The sequence below is a fragment of the Daldinia loculata genome (genome assembly GCF_022478755.1).
Source record: "Daldinia loculata strain CBS 113971 unplaced genomic scaffold F4817scaffold_50, whole genome shotgun sequence".
Lineage (NCBI taxonomy): Eukaryota > Fungi > Ascomycota > Sordariomycetes > Xylariales > Hypoxylaceae > Daldinia > Daldinia loculata.
The window spans coordinates 233,912-252,423 of NW_026054904.1; the positions used below are offsets into that span (position 1 = coordinate 233,912).

The 18,512-nt window shown below is 46.2% G+C and overlaps 4 protein-coding genes and 1 non-coding gene across 5 annotated transcripts; 3 read left to right on the forward strand and 2 right to left on the reverse strand.

Moving 5' to 3' along the window:
• The first annotated feature begins 2,283 nt into the window (after window positions 1–2,283).
• Window positions 2,284–2,374, forward strand: F4817DRAFT_t129. Its single transcript has one exon. It is a non-coding gene; the product is annotated as a tRNA-Asn (tRNA).
• A 2,909-nt stretch (window positions 2,375–5,283) lies between these two features.
• On the forward strand, window positions 5,284–7,007 carry F4817DRAFT_346715 (alkaline proteinase). The gene is made up of 2 exons (XM_049304451.1): window positions 5,284–5,657; window positions 5,816–7,007. Exons 1-2 carry the CDS (start codon window positions 5,352–5,354, stop codon window positions 6,734–6,736), a joined length of 1,227 nt encoding a protein of 408 aa, XP_049156232.1. The 5' UTR covers window positions 5,284–5,351; the 3' UTR covers window positions 6,737–7,007.
• Window positions 7,008–8,280: 1,273 nt separating this feature from the next.
• F4817DRAFT_318816 (putative GPI anchored dioxygenase) lies at window positions 8,281–9,627 on the forward strand (the record flags this gene model as incomplete). The annotated part of the gene is made up of 5 exons (XM_049300968.1): window positions 8,281–8,488; window positions 8,638–8,694; window positions 8,768–8,931; window positions 9,006–9,322; window positions 9,384–9,627. 5 exons carry the CDS (start codon window positions 8,281–8,283, stop codon window positions 9,625–9,627), a joined length of 990 nt encoding a protein of 329 aa, XP_049156233.1.
• Window positions 9,628–10,771: 1,144 nt separating this feature from the next.
• F4817DRAFT_346731 (uncharacterized protein) lies at window positions 10,772–11,741 on the reverse strand. Its single transcript, XM_049304452.1, has one exon. The coding sequence runs from the start codon at window positions 11,510–11,512 to the stop codon at window positions 11,282–11,284; it is 231 nt and encodes a 76-aa protein (XP_049156234.1). The 5' UTR covers window positions 11,513–11,741; the 3' UTR covers window positions 10,772–11,281.
• Window positions 11,742–11,969: 228 nt separating this feature from the next.
• F4817DRAFT_346733 (CAMK/CAMK1 protein kinase) lies at window positions 11,970–15,097 on the reverse strand. The gene is made up of 4 exons (XM_049304453.1): window positions 14,287–15,097; window positions 14,108–14,158; window positions 13,662–13,906; window positions 11,970–13,487 (listed from the first exon to the last, which is right to left on the reverse strand). The coding sequence occupies exons 1-4, from the start codon at window positions 14,686–14,688 to the stop codon at window positions 12,446–12,448; spliced, it is 1,740 nt and encodes a 579-aa protein (XP_049156235.1). The 5' UTR covers window positions 14,689–15,097; the 3' UTR covers window positions 11,970–12,445.
• Between the last annotated feature and the right edge of the window lie 3,415 nt (window positions 15,098–18,512).

The window sequence follows — 18,512 nt, forward strand, 5'->3', positions numbered from 1 at the left end:
AAGTAAATAATATAACATTTTTAAATAAACGAAAATATTTAATGCAAAAGTTAAAACCGCATAAAAAACGTTTAAATAAACTTTTATAAAACTATTAAATACTTTTCATTTTTATTTTAACAATATAACAGTTATTTTAAAACTTTTTAAATACTTTTCGGATAATATATAAAAAATTAAACTAAACTTTTAAAAAATAATTAAAAAATTAAAAAGTTAATTAATATAATAGTTTTTTAAATATATAAAAATATTAAAAAACGAAATAATAAATAAAAAAGTAAAACGCAAAATTAAATTAAAACTAAAAAACTATATACTAAATAAACTTTTCATTTTTATATATTTAAAAAAAATAAATAAAAAAAAACGTTAATATTTATACGAAAATTAATGGATTAAAAAAAGCTTAAAAAAATATAAAAAACTTAAATTATACATAACGCATATATTATTTAAAAAGTTAAAATTAATACGTTTTATATTTTATAAATTTATTATTAAACAAAATGGTTATAAAGATTTTACAATTTATTACGTAAAATTTAAATACTTTAAACGTAATAAACCGTATTAATACGGTAAAAATACAAATAAAAAATACTTTATAAAATATAAAATAATATAAAAAAAATTGCTTAAATTAAAACTATTAAAAAAATTTTTAAAATACGTATTTAAACTTATAAAATACCGGAATTTTAAGTAGTTTTTTTAAAAAATTAACCTTTACGTTAAAAATAACAATAATTAAACCTATTATAAAATAAAACTTAAAATAAGTTTTATTATTAAAAATAAACAAAATTAAACCTTATTAATTACTAGTTATAAATAATTACAATATTTTATAAAACTATTATATTTTCTTTTATCGTTTTTTTATATTAAACAATACTTTAACTTTATTCCTTTTAAAAAAATATTCTAAACGTTTAAAACGCCAAAAATATGCCGTTATAATTACGCAAATAAATATAACAAACCAATAAACGTAAACGTTATTATCATTATCATCATCTATCATTATATAACTGGGATCACGCTTGCTATAACAATTCTCCATCACTAGAGAGTTATTAATCAGCAAAGAGTCACCAAAATAAGTCGCTCTATTTGTAGTATTGGTAAACGTTAGGTTTTGGAGTGATGTTATATTCAAGAACGCTCCCGAGTTATAATAATCCCCTATAAGTTGCAAGGTCTCCACGTATCTGAGGTTTTCGAATTCCTGGGCCTCCTCAACTATTAGATAGTCAATTGAGGGTATGCTAGAAAACATGTACGGATCTAACACTGAGCTGGTTAGATTGAGGATACGTAGGCTACTAATGTTTCCAAAGGTGAACGTTGCCAATTTTGGTGTATCGAAGAACTCTAATTTATCAGGAGGTTGTTGTGAAAAGTTTGAAGTCAGATGTGGTATTGAAACGTTTTCGAGCTCCGTGGCATTGTCTATTGCGAGCTGGGACAGAATTACCAGGTCAGGGAAGCTTATTTCTTTTAACCTAGGATTATCGTATATATGGATAACGTTTGCTGTTAAACAATGTGGGAAATCAAGCTTGCCGGTGAAATTAGTGATGTACATGTTAATAGAAACCCTATCGTTGAAGGAGCAGTTCAGGTTGTCGATATCCTCTTGGCTTGAAACACGGATGTCCTCTAAGCATAAATTGCCTAAGTCGAAGATCACAAATTAATTGAAGGCTGATACTTGAAGTAATACGAAAAGTAGGCTAACTCACTCGCCATGGTTGAAAGCCCCCGTGGGGAATTCAAATAAATCACGTCAAAGGATTTTCGAAATGCTGCGCATTTTGAAACCCTTTCAATTTGAAAAAGAAAAAAAAACAAAAGGCGGAGAAGAACGAAATTATGTTTTTTAAGCTGGTATCACAGACTTCTCGCCCAACATATATGTGGCATCGTTCCGCAATAAATATATTAAGCCGTGCTACTCCATCTAGGGGGCAGGCTGTATAGGTATGTATGTATGCATCATACATGTAGCTGCCCAAACATGAATATCCAGGAGCACTGTACCTAGTATCGAAATTGAGCAGCTACAATATTGAAGACTATAACTCTAATTTAAAGCTTTATAAGTTTGACCAACAATGTTAATCAACTTACTTATTTCATATTTAGGAAGACGACGACGAAAATTCCTTCTTTTCAGACTATATATTTCCAATTTAAAGGGGCTGGGAGGTCCGTAGAGATTTCTGCTCGAAACCGGCTGCGCCTTCAAGCCTACCTACCTACCTACATAGAGAAATCGCCCACATGGCGTAGTGGTTTAACGCCTGGATGTGTGTTGGTCCGTGCCTACGGGCCGCAACACAAGTGGGTTCGAATCCCACTGTGGTTAACCAAAATGGTCCGACTCAGGTTTTTCCTTGGGCATTGCCGGGCGCTGAGGGTGATTCCATCTCCGTTATAAGAAGGCGTGTTCGACGGTTTTTCCCCTGATCAAAGTCGGCTACCTGGCGCCGGCGCTAACCAGGTAGAGTAATGCTATAGGCAGGTAGGGGCTGGGGATGCTATAGGCAGGAAGTGGAGGATCTCTCATGTCACGCGAAACTCTAGCTCTGTCTCCCTCTAAGGAGGTCGAGGCACTCTAGACGTCTAAAGCGACATAGATGCGCCGCTGTAGTTACCTAGCTATAGCAACCAAATAGACGTTAACGTTCTCATCATCATCATCATACATAGAGAAATCTGTGTTACGTTGTAAGTGCACTGCATGAATCCTTCGATGCATTTGTTGACGAATGAGCTGCACTTATATCGCCTCCACGCGTTTTGAAATATGTCTGTAGAGTAAGTTGTTGTGGGTTGATATTACAAGGCGACACGTCCATGGCCTGCTGGGATAATAACAGCTTTACAACGAAGTATTGGCCTTGTTATGGTTCACATAAAAAGAATACCATTTGAAGTTTGAATTGAAGTTTAGGTAGTTAAGGTAGTTAGTTAGTTTCAATTGATAGCTTTGTATGAAAACTGTAGTCAATGTCACGTGTTAATCGTATTTAAGACGACACAGTGGAAATCCTGGTGTCACAATGATTGTAATGAAGTTGTATTGTAGACTTTCTAATGTGGATCACTAAGCTACATGATGTATTTATACTTCTACATGTCATGTGACCATGACACCTGGGTTCGGCAATTGCGGGGTCTGATAATTAAAAGCTTTAACGCGTTTGACCAATGCCGGTGTGGTAGGACGGCATTGGCCCCCATCGTAATTGTCAAGTAAGAGGAGTATGTCTTTGGTAGATATTGACTCTTAACTGCAAATAAGTTCAAAACTCCGAAGCTCCTCCTTCATATGTATGAATATATGTATATACAGAGTATATTGACCTACCCGTTAGACATTAGATATTGATTGAAATCAGCACGTGTTTGAAAACGTAAATTAACTTGCACCAACAAATTATTCGTCTGACCTCTTCATCCAAACTTTCTCATACTGTTCAACTTTCACCATCGCATATATTGATTACACCATGTTTATATCCTCATCTCCTCATCAAATGTAAGCTAGATGTAAGCAACAAATTACAAGCAGAGTCGCGTGCCCGGCTCCACCCCGGCGTTAGCAGAATCGGTAGTCCTAGTTTACATGACCGGCATTTCCGACTGATGTGGCATCGCATCGCATCGGTGCTGCGAACCCTAGCGAACCCTGAGGACCGGGGAAGACAATGATTTTCATTACGAGAAAACTCCCCCAGAACTTATAAGCACCTCTGTCCTGCACGGCCTCCCGCGCTGTCGCAATCCTCATGTGTCACGATGTCATCATGGGTAGGCGGTAAGGTAACAGGCCTCACCTATTCGCGCCATTCTGTCGTGATGAACGTGATGCGTCTCCGTCGGGGGTCGCATTACGAAAACGGAAGCTCTGAAGTTCAGACAAGCCTAGCCCGCGTTACATCGCTCCATTTGTAAGAGGGTAGCATGGACCCCGTCCGCGCCCGCTCAGCCTTGGCGCTCTCAGATCACTCAGATATGTCTAACAGACCTAAATCTCCGATCGTACTACGCCTGCTATGCCTGCTATGCCTGTTATCCCTAGTATCCTAGCTCCAACTCCCGAGCTATCCTCGCCGTCCAAGTCGTTTGCCGGCGCTACCCTAGTAGCTGCTTTTTACGAACTTCCTCAGAGGTTGGCCTTCCTCCAAGATTATATTGCCAAGATTATATTGCCAAGATTATATTGCCAAGATTGAGTTGGCATCCCATCTCAGCCCCGCCCTGTCCTGATAAGACCTTAAGCGCGTGGTTCATAGCTTCTCATTGGATGAGTGTCCTACTTGACGGCTTGACTATACGTCGTTCGTAATATTGATTCTAGTCTCCTTATCTGATGCTACCCAAGGCCCAGGTTGTTCAAGCAGCTGTATGAACGTCCAAGAACGTCCAAGAACCAAGGTTGAGGGAAACCCAATCCTTCAGAACTCAGGGGCTTGGTACCAGTGTCGTGCTGAACTTCTAAATCGCAGAGCGCTCTATGTCATGCCTCGCGATTAATTCCCGACCTGTAACAGCGCAGATTATTCTATAATCTACCGGCGTGAGCCCCAGTGGGATGCTATCTCTAGGTGATCTTTACCTAGCATAGCTGGTATAGGGCTGGCTTAAACAGAGCACCGGGGAAGCACGCAGGTCCCTGCCGATCCGGCACGGTTATGCGGCTGACGTCTTCTGGAGCGATGTAGCGATATAGCGGGAGGTCTACCTAATGTCTATCACACCACCGCATAGCTTCAGAGCAACCGCACCTCGGTCTAACTATGAATGCCGCTGGCCTCGCTTGCATCTTGTCCCGCAATACTTCGCCTGCTGGTCTGCTTTCAGCTTCACCATCCGACATCGAAGTTACATTGCCAAGTGATTTCCTGCCTGTTCGGCCTTCTCCCACATTCTATTATTGAACGATGAGTCGAATCGTAACCGCGGAGTATAGCTTCTTAATAATCTTTAGCCACCACTTACACGTGCTTTATGACTTTGCCCGCATGCGTTTCCTATTCCTCCTTCCGTATTTTGAATCGCGTCGTGACTCTCATCCACGTCTCTTAAGCGCTCTAGTCTGGCTCCTAAGGCTCATTGGGAAGCTCGATGATAGTCTGCCTACCTCGAGAACCTCATCGGACCATCTCGTAATGAAGCATACAATATGTCACCATCGATGGCGGTTTTTGGATTTGAAGAGGCTTCAGAAATGCCTATATAAACCGCTTTGATCCCTCCCGTCTAGTAGGTTTTAGAGAAGTTCAACAGCCCCGAGCCACAAGCAACAGTCTTCTCATCAGCTACACAGATCGTCCACAATGTTTAACGTTCGCCGCCTCGCGCTCTTCCTCGGAGCTCTGCTCCCTGCGGCCGTTGCTGCTCCTACTCCTGCTACCCAGCAGAAGGGAGAAATCATCCCCAACAAGTACATCGTTACCCTCAAGGAGGGCGTTACCTCCGATGACTTCAAGTCTCACGTCAACTGGGCCCGCAGCGTCCACGCCCGCAGCTTGAACAAGCGCGACACCGCCGGTGTTGAGCGCGAGTACCAGATCGCCAAGTTCAACGCCTACGCCGGTGAATTCGACGCCGAGACCATCGAGCAGATCAAGAGCCACCCCGATGTAAGTTGAATAGCATTCTCATCTACTTTAAATGCAGCGGCAAGTCTGGAAACATCAGAAAGGGAGACAGTTGTGTCGTCCCCTGGTAATCCACTTTAGCGCGCGCTTAACGCCTCAGACCATATATTCGGTTGCAGATATGCTAACACTTATATCAGGTCGCCGAGATTGAAGAGGACCAGGTCTACTACCTCTTTGACGAGTCCCCTGAGGCTTCCAAGCGAGCTCTCACTACCCAGACCGGCTCTACCTGGGGTCTTGGTACCGTCTCCCACAAAACCTCCGGCTCTACCTCGTATATCTACGACAGCAGCGCCGGACAGGGCACCTTTGCCTACATTATCGACACTGGTATCCTCGCTACACACCAGCAATTCGGCGGCCGTGCTTCGCTCGCTTACAACGCCGTCGGTGGCAGCGATGCTGACGCTGTGGGACATGGTACCCACGTAGCAGGCACAATTGGAGGATCGACCTACGGTGTTGCCAAACAAACTACCATCTTCTCCGTCAAGGTCTTCCAGGGAACTAGCAGCTCCACTTCGATCATCTTGGACGGGTACAGCTGGGCTGTCAACGACATCACCAGCAATGGTCGCGAGAGCAAGTCCGCTATCAGCCTGTCCCTAGGTGGTGGTTTCTCTTCTGCATTCAACAGCGCTGTCAACTCCGCTTACAGCTCTGGTGTCCTGTCTGTCGTCGCCGCCGGTAACAGCGCCACCGACGCTGGCAGTACCTCGCCCGCCTCGGCTGCCAACGCCATCACTGTCGGTGCCATCGACTCCTCCTGGAGTATTGCCAGCTACTCCAACTACGGATCTGTTGTCGATGTTTTCGCTCCCGGCACCGACGTCCTCTCCTCGTGGATCGGCGGAGACACTGCCACCAACACCATCTCTGGTACATCGATGGCCACTCCCCACGTGACTGGTCTTTCTCTGTACCTGATTGCCCTCGAGGGTCTTACCACCCCCGCCGCCGTCACCAGCCGCATCAAGGCTCTCTACACCAGTGGCAAGCTGACTGGCATCCCCAGCGGCACTGTCAACGCCGTCATCTACAACGGTAACGGTGCTTAAACTATCGATCTACCTAACATAATTGTGGGGGCAAAGACGGCAAATAAGGAGGCTTAATTATCTCGCATTGATAATTATGGCTTTGCTGAGCAGCCCTCAACGCTTTGGATATCGGGGTTAGTTACATGGAACTCATCATGTGTAAACATGTGATTCTAGTAGTGGAAACCACTTTCGAATGGGTAGTACATAGTAATATAACTCTTGGCTTTTCGAAATAAAAATTACTGTCTCCTTTTGCCTGATAAGCTTAACTCAGCCCTAGATTTTGACTCGATTAGTATAACAACACTGAACATTTCCTTATGAGGTCAGTGTAACTTGAATACATTAGGTACTTAGGTATACTGTATAAAACCTTACCGAACCCATAATCAGTCCACTACATCCGCGGCTGTAACGGCTCCAAAATGGACACAATCAAAAAAGACTCATGGTTGAGTCGTGATAAAGTCGATCGAACTTAAGCCGTCCAAAGGTAAATTATTGCGTTAACAAAACACAGCATATTTAGCCTGATCGAAGCGTCGTGATTATGGCAATGTGCTGGTTATATACGTTTGGGCGGATTTTGAATTGTAGATGAAGATCAATTTCTCAAATGACACGGGGCCAAGAACGAGCCGACCACCACGAGATATGTATGGGTTAGGTAGGTAGGTAGGTAGATACACAGGCAAATGATAGGTACTAGTTAGGAAGTCCGCAGAAGACGCATAAAACGTGACTCGATGCCGACACCCGTTCTCGCGAACGCGGCATCTGCCTTGTCCTACCCGCCATACCACGACCCCGGGATCCGTCCAATGAAGACCGTCGTAATTCGCAATCGAACCCCCAGGGCGAGCCACGCATGTGAAGCTTAATATGATACACGCCCGCCCATTGGCGTCGAAGACGGGACTTGAAGCGAGCGCAATATCTGGGGTATAGACGAGTCCGGGGTGCAGATGGACCTATCAAGGGGATTCACTTTTGAAAGGCGGTGGATTTAGCCTCATTCACAAAGTCTGGCGATTTTCGAACTCAGCCCCTGTCCGCCTAGAGTTAGTCGGTAGGGGATCGTCGCGCGATTACCTATTTCATCTGGTAGAGCGCACGGCGTCCAAGACCGGATAAACAGGGCCAACATAAAAAGAAATAAAAAAAATACTGGATGGCGCAAAACCGCCTTTGCTTCTTCAAGGCCCAGGGAGAACTAGAGCTGTCGATATGTGGTTTTTTTTTTTTTTTTTTTTTTTTTTGCGGGGTCTTATAGCTCGATTCATATCCCCCTTACTAAATTAGACCCTTCTTTCGACGTCCTACTGCCGGCGTCGCTGCCGTGGTCGACTATGTCTGCCGTGACGGCGTTTCTTGGCGGTCTTAATGGAGAAATACCAAATAACGCTGACGAACTCAGCATGTCCCGTTGAAGAGCTTCGTGCTTTAGGGGTTGGTGGCTAAAAAGGGGGGGTGGCTCCTATATTCTGCTCGTAGGAAGCCTGGGTTTCTTCTCCGTACTCAGATTCTGTCAAGCTTGTCTTGAAAAAATCAGGTTCGCAATGGTGTTAGTACCCTCGATCGCAGCCACCCTGGCCATGGCCTTGTCGTTAACCCCCATGGCGGTCTTCGGACACCCGGGGGAGAAGTACGGAAAGCGAGAGGCCTTGGAGGAGATGGGTAATGCCCACGTCGTCAACAAGATGAACGCCAGGGCTCTCGAGGCGTGTCAGAACTCGCCCGCGGTGAAAGCTCGTAAGGAGCGTGCTAGTATGTATCCTCTAGAAATCCTATTCGACATTTTATACTATTGTGCACGTATACCTTCTTCGTCTGTTCGAAATTATGGTCCAGAGAACAGAACCTATCTACCCCTGAGTCCTTAAAGAGGCAACAAATGCTAACTCAAATTACTCCAGTCGCTCGACGAGCAGAGAAATTCGCACAGCTTCGTCGCGATAAGGGCATTGAAAAAGGTAAGCACACTTCCCGCAGCACCCTCCCCCTCCCCCCTATACTTGCCTCACCGCAACTAACCCCCAACCACAGCACCAGGGCTCCACCGCCGCGACGCCGCGGCATTCGAGAAATGGGCCGCTCTATCGCACAACAAGACCGGGACATCAGACTTCACCAAGGACACCCCCAACAAAGACATCTTCGGCGCCAACACCAGCTGCGTCTTGACCCCGGACAATGCCAACGGGCCGTATGTACTTCGTGTACCAGGAGCACATCCGCACAGACGTAAGCAGAGGACACGGTCGGCGTGCCCATACACCTCGAGCTGCAATTCATCGACGTGCATACCTGCGAGCCGGTCGTCGGCGTGCTAATCGACACGTGGTCGTGCAACGCGACGGGCGCATACAGCGGCGTCAGCGCGAAAGGCGAAGGCGGCCTAGGGACTACGTATCTGCGGGGCGTGCAGCCGGTCGACGAGGACGGCGTCGTTAACTTCGATACTATCTTCCCGGGCCACTACCAAGGGCGCGCCACGCACCAGCACTTGATCGCGCATGTCGGCTCCGAGATCTTGCCTAACGGGACATATAGCCGGGGACGCGTAGCGTACCTGTCGCAGTTATTCTTCGACCAGACGCTGTGCGATACCATCGAGGCTGCCGCGCCGTACAACACCAACCAACCCCATCCCGCACACGAGTAACCTCGAGGACTGGTTTACCGGGTACGCCGCGACGTCCGAGTACGACCCGTTCCCGAACTACGTCTCGCTGGGCAACGAGCTGGAAGACGGGCTGCTCGTCTGGGCCGAGCTCGGGCTGAATACTTCGTCGGACTGGGATCATTATGCCCCGTATGCGTCGACTTGGAAGGAGGGCGGGGGGTACGATAATCCTGACTTTGACTTTTGGGCTGTGGCTGGCCCGCCGCCGACGCATGGGTAAGGTTGGTTGGCGAGATGAGGGGGTGGATACCTCTGGGTTGGGGTTTTGGCTAGCTGTCCTACTGTATAATACCAACAGACAGACAGGAGATATCGTAGAGGCGAAGAAAGTGAAAAATCGAAGATTCCATATAATAAAGATCTTTATAATTCATAACTTAAGCTTAGTTCATGTTACTAACTCCAAGTTCGTATGTTGTTATTCCAAATCTTTGCTATCATCTATTCATTTCCTCATCTCCTAAAGTGAGACCCATCACTCAATCAGATCCTCGAGAAACACCATCCCCTTTAATACAGCGAGTGAGACAGTACTACGATTTATTATCTAGTAAGTCTTCATCGAAATCCAGTATTATAAAAACATATTAGAAACATCATACCCAAAACACCACGCTTCTCCCAATCCATAACCCAAACCACACCATCACACACCATCACACATACCTGCATCCCAGTCTCCCCCCTACAAATACACCAAATCCCACTCCCCCCTCTCCCCCCCTTCAACCTCCCCACCGGCAAAACCTCATCCCTCCCCCCCGTCCAAAACCGACAATTTCCCCTCTCCAACCTCCCACTCCACGCCGCCCCCAAACACTCCGCCACATCCCCGTCCCGCGCCGCCCCAATAGCCCTCCTCTCGCACTCCTGCACACACCCCATCTGCGAGCCCATCGACCGCACGAATTCCACGTGTTCCCCCTTACTACCACCACCACCACCACCACCACCACTACTACTACTCCTACTACTACTACTACTACTACTCCTACTCCTACTCCAACTCCACAGCTCCTGCACCGAAACCCCACACCTAACACGATACGACCGCTCCAACTCCCGCCATACCCCGCGCGTCGTCGAGTCGTCGTCGTCGTCGTCGACCGCGCCGCCGAGCAGCGACGCTACCAGCCCCGCGATTCCGTGCTCGAGGTCGAGGTCTAGTTCTAGACCTAGATCGCCTAGGTCCAGGAGGTTGAGGTACGCGGCGAGGTCGTGCGGGTCGAGGGTTTCCATCGATGTGTGTGACGTCTATTTTGTAGTACGTGTCGCCGCAGTACTCCGGGGTGCTGTCGAGTTCCGGATCCGGATCCGGGATTGGGATTGGGATTGGGATTGGGTCCGGGCCCGGGCCCACTTCCGGGACTGGTTCTGGTTCCGGAAGGGGGAATGGTGGGGGTATGACGGCGGGGCGGGCTGGTTGGGAGGTGGGGGTGGGGGATTCTTGGGATGGTGGTGATGATGGGAGTAGGGTTCGTGTTGTTAGTGTAGATGGCGTGGGGGCGTGGACTACAGGTGTTGTTGTTGTTGTTGAAGGCCCGGGGGTGTGGAGGTGGGTAGTGCAGGAAGTAGTTGTTACAGTCGGTGATTGTAAGACATGCGTAACCTGGGGAGATAGCGAATCGGTATGCGTAGTAGTTACAGTAGACCAACGTGTCGTCTGCACAAACGTCCGTAAACTCGGCGCCGAGTCTTTATGAGAATCATTCGGTGTATCAAGGCTCGCGGGTTTACTGTTATCCGGCTCTGGTAAAGGGTGATGTACGGGGTTTTCTGGGGCATTAAATGAAGGCAGCAGTTGCTTGTGGTGGTTCTTCGGCGATGCATAAGGGAGATCTGTTGGTACCACCACGTTCGGATACATGTACTGTTCACGATAGATGGCAGCGCCTGGGCCTGGAGCCGGCTGGCTGGCTGGGCTTAATGCAGATCATGTTCGAGTTAACCTCGACGTGGTGCTGAGCTTCTGGGATGCGGATGTGAACAGCGCTGCAAGAGTTGAATATGTGGGAGGGTATGGCGGCCAAGTCCAGCATACAGCCCCCAGTTGACGGTATGTACTGGACCCCCAATTGCGCTAGGGAATTCCCCATGGTGTCCATCGGATTATTATATTTATGGATTAACCGTTCGGTTTAGCTTGTTTAATATAGAGCTTTGATGGGGATGTCGAAAGATATAGAGGTGTGTGGGCGTATAGGATTAAACTAAGGGTACGTATGTATACAAAATACTGGGAGGAAACGTAGAAAATAGAAGTATAGAGGTTTAAATATTATATGATAGTCACGGAATATAGTCGCCCATACGATTGCGTATTACTTATTAAATGCTCTGTCGCAGAAGACGTTAGGGTAGGGGTGTGTGATCCTATGAATTGAGAGCTGGAGATGGCGGATAATCGACAGCTTCTTATACAGCTCATATTAGACCATATAGAAATCACAGAAGTCACTCCATTGGTAAAAATGGTTCTAGTTCCTGGTAATCCCTAGCGAGGGCAGACCGAGCAATTCGGGGACTAAATACTGAAATTGGTTGCAGTCGCTACTCCTTTACTGCACCGAAGGACCGCAGTGTCTCAAATTTAATCAAGAAATGCTGGGGACGGCGATGCGCCGCCAATATACTACCAAGGGAGACAGCTATAGCAACATGTAGGATTGGAAAACCAATACCGTAAACAGCCAGGCCAAATTTATCATCACGAGGAATGTAGGGACAACTTAATTTTATTCACATCGAAGCACCGTCAATTGAAAAGGGCGAAATATGTATCTCGATTCCGGGAACGCCTAGTCCTATGTGTGAAGCGCTGCGGATCAATGTTGCAAAAAGACAAAAAGCCACAAGAACTCCCCGTGTTGCTCATTTAAACCAATATCACATGCCTCGATGCCTCCGAAATCCGTTCTCCGCGCTCGTCTCAGAAACTCGGCCCAGATGTTCTTAGAATCAATAAGTCAATGCCAACAACAACCGTCGTGATCATGTTTCTCCTCAGTATCAACTTCCTGCTTGTCAGCTGTCTTGCCCTATAAGCCACCAACGCTAGCGGTTGCAGGTTTTGCGGCTCGTCTACCAAGTAACGTCGCCCCATCTAGATTGAGTTCGAAAGCTCCTCGCTGCTTATTTCGATCACGAACCTGCTGCCGAGCGGCTTGCGCGACGGCGGCGCTATGTTGACCATATCCTTTTTGTTCTCTATCGGATTGTCGTTCCTGCCGTCGGCCACGTTCTTGCTCCTTACCAATATGCGTCTTACGCATGCTCTGCTCAAGCGATTGCGACTCGGCTTTATGCACATATTCTGGGTCCGATTCCTCCTCCTCCGAATCTTCGTCAAGACCAGCCAATCGCGACGGTGCAGCACCCTTGACGCCGATCTGCTTTCTCCGCTTGGCCTCTTCTTCTTGCCGATGTACCGAGTATCCGACATCGAAAATCTCTCGGAGGTTTACCGCACCTGGCGACCTGAAGTCCATGCGGCGCTCGCCATCGATGAGTCGTCCGGCGTCGAATGCGCGTAACACTTCTGCATTCGCCTTCTTTTCCTCACGAGGTGTAGGTCCGGATCCTTGTACCCACGGATGGCTCAAGAATTCATTGATCGAATACCGCTCGTCAGGGTCGACGCAAAGAAGATGCGTGATTAAATCTTGAGCAGATTTGGAGATTTCGTCCCACCATGGTGATAGAAAAGTATATTGCCCCTTTGCAACCTTTTCCGTAAGCACCTCGATACTTTCGTCGTAGAATGGTGGGAAACCGCATAATAATGTATATAATACGCAGCCGAGGGCCCACATATCCACCGACTTGGAGTAACGCTCATCCTTGACTATCTCAGGGGCTGTATAACCAACAGTGCCACATGGCGTCATGGTTTGGTCATCCCATACAACCTTCGACAGACCGAAATCAGCGATCTTGATCTTGCCGATTCCTCCTGCTCCGACTCCCTTGACGAATTCGCCTTCATCCACTTTATCTTCATCGCCAGGTTGTTTTGGCGTGGGTTTTTTCGATGGGACGAGTGGTATCGGACTGAATAAGATGTTTTCAGGTTTGATGTCACTATTGTCTCACATGTCAGCTGGCTGATGCAGGGGCCGAAGATTAGGATGTCTAGTGACGTCACCGCCACCTGATTTAGCCGCCTCAATGCACCCTTAGACGGGGTAGCTGAGTCGTGCCATCACGAAGTGGGTTTGAGGCTCACGGTCGATCGACTCCATGTTGTTTACTTACCGATGTACGACACCCTTCTCCTCGTGAAGGTACTCGAGGGCTTTTGCGACTTGCACGATAACGTGTCTTGAGAGATCTTCGCTGAAATAGGTGAGTCGCACAATCTGATGGAATAACTCTCCACCAGGTGCTAGCTCCAAGATTATATAATAATATTGCTTTGACTCCGAAAAGTCGACCAGTTTGATGATATGAGGGTGGTCCAGCTGGCGCATGATTTGAACCTCCTTTAATATATTTGCTCGCTGTGATGGATCGTTAGCTTTACTAGTCCCCAGATTTGGATTTTTGTAGAGTATGATGCGATAGACGAGAAACGATAGATGATAGACGGAAGAGAGATAAGAAAAAATGTGTAGAAACGCCACGGATGTAAGAAGACGGATTAGAGGTAGCCAGACGGCATATCTGTTAAGTTGGACAAAAGAAAAAGAATATCTCCGCACCTCTGCTGCCTTCGGAACCTTCTTGAAATCCGGATGTAGATGTTTATGGCCCTATAATTCGACCCCCAATAGTTGGTACAGGAAACATTCAAATTTGCTGGAAATGGAAACGCAAGTTGCAACCTGAAAGAGGAAACGACAAGGTTGACGACGCAAACTCAACCGCCAGAGAAACTCACCTGCATGTTGTTCATTTCAAATTTTCGGACGACCTTGATGGCAACCTCACCAGCATTCTGTTCGAGGTCTTTTGCTCGGTAGACATTACTGAACGCCCCGTCTCCCATCTTCTCAAGCAGCTCCCACCTCTCTAGACCGGGATACCTGGGAAACTTATTCCTATTCTCGTTTTCCTCTTGTACGATTTTAGCGGCGTGGGTATCGTCTACTCTGCTTTTGCTCTTGTTCGAATGTGTTCCGGAGATGTTCTGGTTGACCTCGGCATGGTGGGCGGCGGCGGCATCGGCTTGTGCGACACGGTTTTGATTCTGTATATCACCGGGCTGAGCGGAGTAGGTCTCGGGGATGTTGTTCCGATGACCGTTGCCGGCCGTGTGTCCGGGCTCGCTTACGTGGCCCATGGTTTTTTGTTGCGCAGGTTGCGGGGGAGAATATTCATGTTTCCGCGAGGGTTCTTCGTAGTTGGTTACCCTAGCCTGTTTGCCTGTTCAAAGAATATGATATCAGCGGGACATGTGCCAAAATGCGGTTGTTGCAAGGTTGTTGCAAAATTGCCGTAAAGTCGACTAAGGTATATGAAAGTGTGGATCAAATAGGGAATTTTGGAAAGATAGTCACGAAGTAAACAAGTAAAAAACGAATGAGTTTCAAGTAGAAGAAAAAAAAGGAATGGGATAATTATTCGTTTGTGTGAGGGAGAAGAAACAAAAACACACCAAAGGAAATGTGTGGTAGACAAGGTAGGCAGAGCAGGGAACGATAGAGGGGTGGACAACGGAGGGGCGTACCATGGCGGATGAAATTCTTAAGCTGCTGGATAGTAGACATTTTTGGTTACTAGATGTCACACCCAAAATGCACCTTAGGCTTTTTTTCTCTTTCCACTTTCCACACTTCCACTCTCCGTGTCTCGTGTCTCGTCTCTCCTATGCGAGACAAAAATAAAAACTCCCGGAAGCGCCACTGGTTCCAAGCCCACGGGTTATTTCAAATTCGAACCAAACAAACTTAGATGCAGAAACTGCAGAAACAGGTGCCGTCCGGGAATTGGTCAGGTCCGCTCTTTTTTTTAAAAAAGGTCAGGATAACCAGTGCAGGCAGGGCGAGCAATAAGATGGCGAATAGCGGGAGGCTGCCGAAATAGCGATGTTTTAGTTGGCGGTTCTTTGCTTTCGGTAATGTACCTAACCTACGCCTATGTGCGATCCTTAAAATTCAAAATGAGGACGGACTCGGGCTTGGGTTGGGAAACCTGGTATTTGAACTGTAGTTGGATTGCTCTTGATTTGTAACAAAAGTATGTAAAGTTAGGTTCGGCGGGGAGTACGCTGCAAGACGTAGAATTTGCTATCTTCTCTTTCGCTGTAATGCAAGTCACAAGATTTCTATCGTGCGGATATGAATCCTCCAATGTCTGCAATGTCTGCAATGTCTTTCTCAATGCTAGGTAGATAGGACAGAAATAGAGTCGTTCTCTTAGGGATTTGTCTAAAAGTAAAGGTTATAGTATAGGTATAGTCAGGTTAAAAACACAAGATCTAAAAATTCCCCGTGTAAGAATAGAAAAAAATAAAGATATGTGACCCAAAAAGTGGTGGTGCAGTAGTAGAGTTGACCCGACGTTGTGCTCTGGGGTGGGAAAGAATTATCAAAGAAGGAAGAAAAAAAGGTGGGAGAAATGACGATTGACGACTGCGCAAATGGTTAAACGGTGACATCGAGAACCACTACGTACACTTACATGGTTATGGGCCTTGTTTAGTGCTACAAGCAGTGCTTGTATCCGAGATCGATGTCGCCTGATGATGTAGTGGGCTAGTGTGCCGTAGCGTACCTAGACGTACCTAACTTTTCAATTGCTTTCCAATCTTACTGTTAGGTACCTAGGGGGGATCCGTATGGGGTGCAAGGGTACTAAATATTTGACCCTTAGTACATGTAGTGGGTACCTAAAGTACCTATAATATACATACAATAGGCTACGTATTGCATTTGTACTGGGTCTAACATGCGCATATGCGCCGTATTGTACTAAGTTGGTAATGAATGCCCTGTTTTCGCCACGGGAGGGCTTTCTAACAAATACGGCGCCGACAATCTGGAATTTGGTAAAAACCCAGGTTGCAAGTCGGGCAATTTACTTCAGGTGCTGACAAAACCTGTTCGAGACCCAGCTACGAGAGACAAAGGGTGCATGTTACCATGTTAATACAAGAGAGCGGGCAAGCTAACTGTCCAACATTTCTTAATCTGGCACGAGGTAGGACAAAGCGACGAATGAGGTTAAACTAGCCATGCGGGGACCATGTACATGTATGTACATATATGTACCTAGTCATTTGTACACTGCATGTGCCTACATCTAATCCAATACAACAAGACATCAGACGTAAATGTCCCAAAGAATTTTACCTGCCAATCTACCAGAAACGACAATTAGATATCTACATCATGCATGCAAGCACTGTCAATTATATCCAGTCGAATTCCGGAAGGTCTCACGGCATATCCATCTTCAGATAGCTAAATACAGATAGGCGCAGTACCAGTGCATAACACCTTTCATCACCACTTCAGTCAGAATCGGAGATTGAGTATGGTATCACCAGGAAACAAACTTGCAATTCGCAGCCAAGACGGCGCCTGCAACTTAAGGTGGGCAATTAACGACCGATATACCGTAACATTTATCTGCCCATAATAGCATATCCCACAGTACGTGGTATCCTGGTTGATAACTTTCCTACATATGTGGGGAGGAGTTCCTGTGCCTTATGTATTTTCGTTGAAGGCGTGTACCTCTTGTGGTGGTAGGGTAGGGTGGCGGATATCAGCTTTTATTCGTTAAGAGAGCGCGATAATGCGGCCTTTCTATCCTCCATGTCCTAGATCAAGATCGAATAAGCCTCGCTAGCTACCGAGTGGCGGCTTCAAGTAAATACGTGGCATAGGAGGCTTCAGTCACATTTATCTATCGTATACCCAATTCCCACCCGAAATAGAACCTCATCTCTCATCTAACTAGAACATGTATCTACTAAAAATTGCCTGGACAGAAGTGCCCAACTCATGTATGTACTAGGTACTTGTACCTACATGTATCGTTCTCTTTGATTCGGTACCTAGCCCGATTCATTCATCAGCCTTGGCACAACGTGATTCTGCTATGCATGGTTACGCAGTAGTGCAAGAGCTTATCTTAATGTATAAACCAATCCGGCTACAAGTATAAATGCGAAAGTATTTAAATACGAAATAAGACAATCGAAGAAAAAAAATCATGGCTTTCTCTTTTGTTTTGGAATTTTTTATTAGAAAAGATAAGTTTCCGAGGGTACCTATATCTTGCAACCCCATTTGATCTGTGGTTCTATCACAATCCATGACTCTTTCATATTGGGGACCAGGGACGAAAACAAATGCTTCATGACGTATGAGCCATCGTCATTTCTCAACCCACCCCACTTATGCTCTGAATTTCGCTTTGAAATTCTCCACTACTTTTCTGGGAATTTGCCTTGCAGGACCAATTACCTCGTGACGTGACCTAAGTAAGAAAGACCCAAAATCATCATCGGCTCCCCCAGACCAACCGTCCACTCTATTCCCATTCGTTACACTTCTCTTGGCAGATCTAATGTTGGGCCAATGACGACTCAAACGCTTCAATATAGCTGACGGGCTTTACATTCTAGCGTCCGATTCCGCATCGATTTAAATTTTAACAGGTTGATTACTATCTGCAAGGCTATTTCATATCGAAATTATCGGCGTCAATCTTTACAAGTTCTTGTCCCGTTCAGCCTTGGTCATCCTCAGCCTTAGAGCCTCATAAAAAGGCAAATCTCGTGTATTCGGTACGACTAACTAACCAACAAAGGAACCTTAGGCTCCAAAACATCTTTCACTTAGGTACTAATACAACTATTTATTATTTAAAATAAATATATCTATCCTAAATACGTTTTTACTGACCGAAACCAGCTCAATAATGCAGCTGTTGTGCGACATTCCTTGAAACGACACTATTACCCCTTCAACTTCGATGTGCTCCATACCTTCCATTCCGTAGCATCTCGTACATCATTAGGATTCTTGACCTTTCTCTTTTATTGATATATTCATGCTGATCCTCGGTGGTGTAGTATCAGCTAGTCTCGCGCGGGGGAGGTCCGCATACGTCAGTCAGATCTCACCTCTCCAGATTGGTTACAGTAGCAAACAT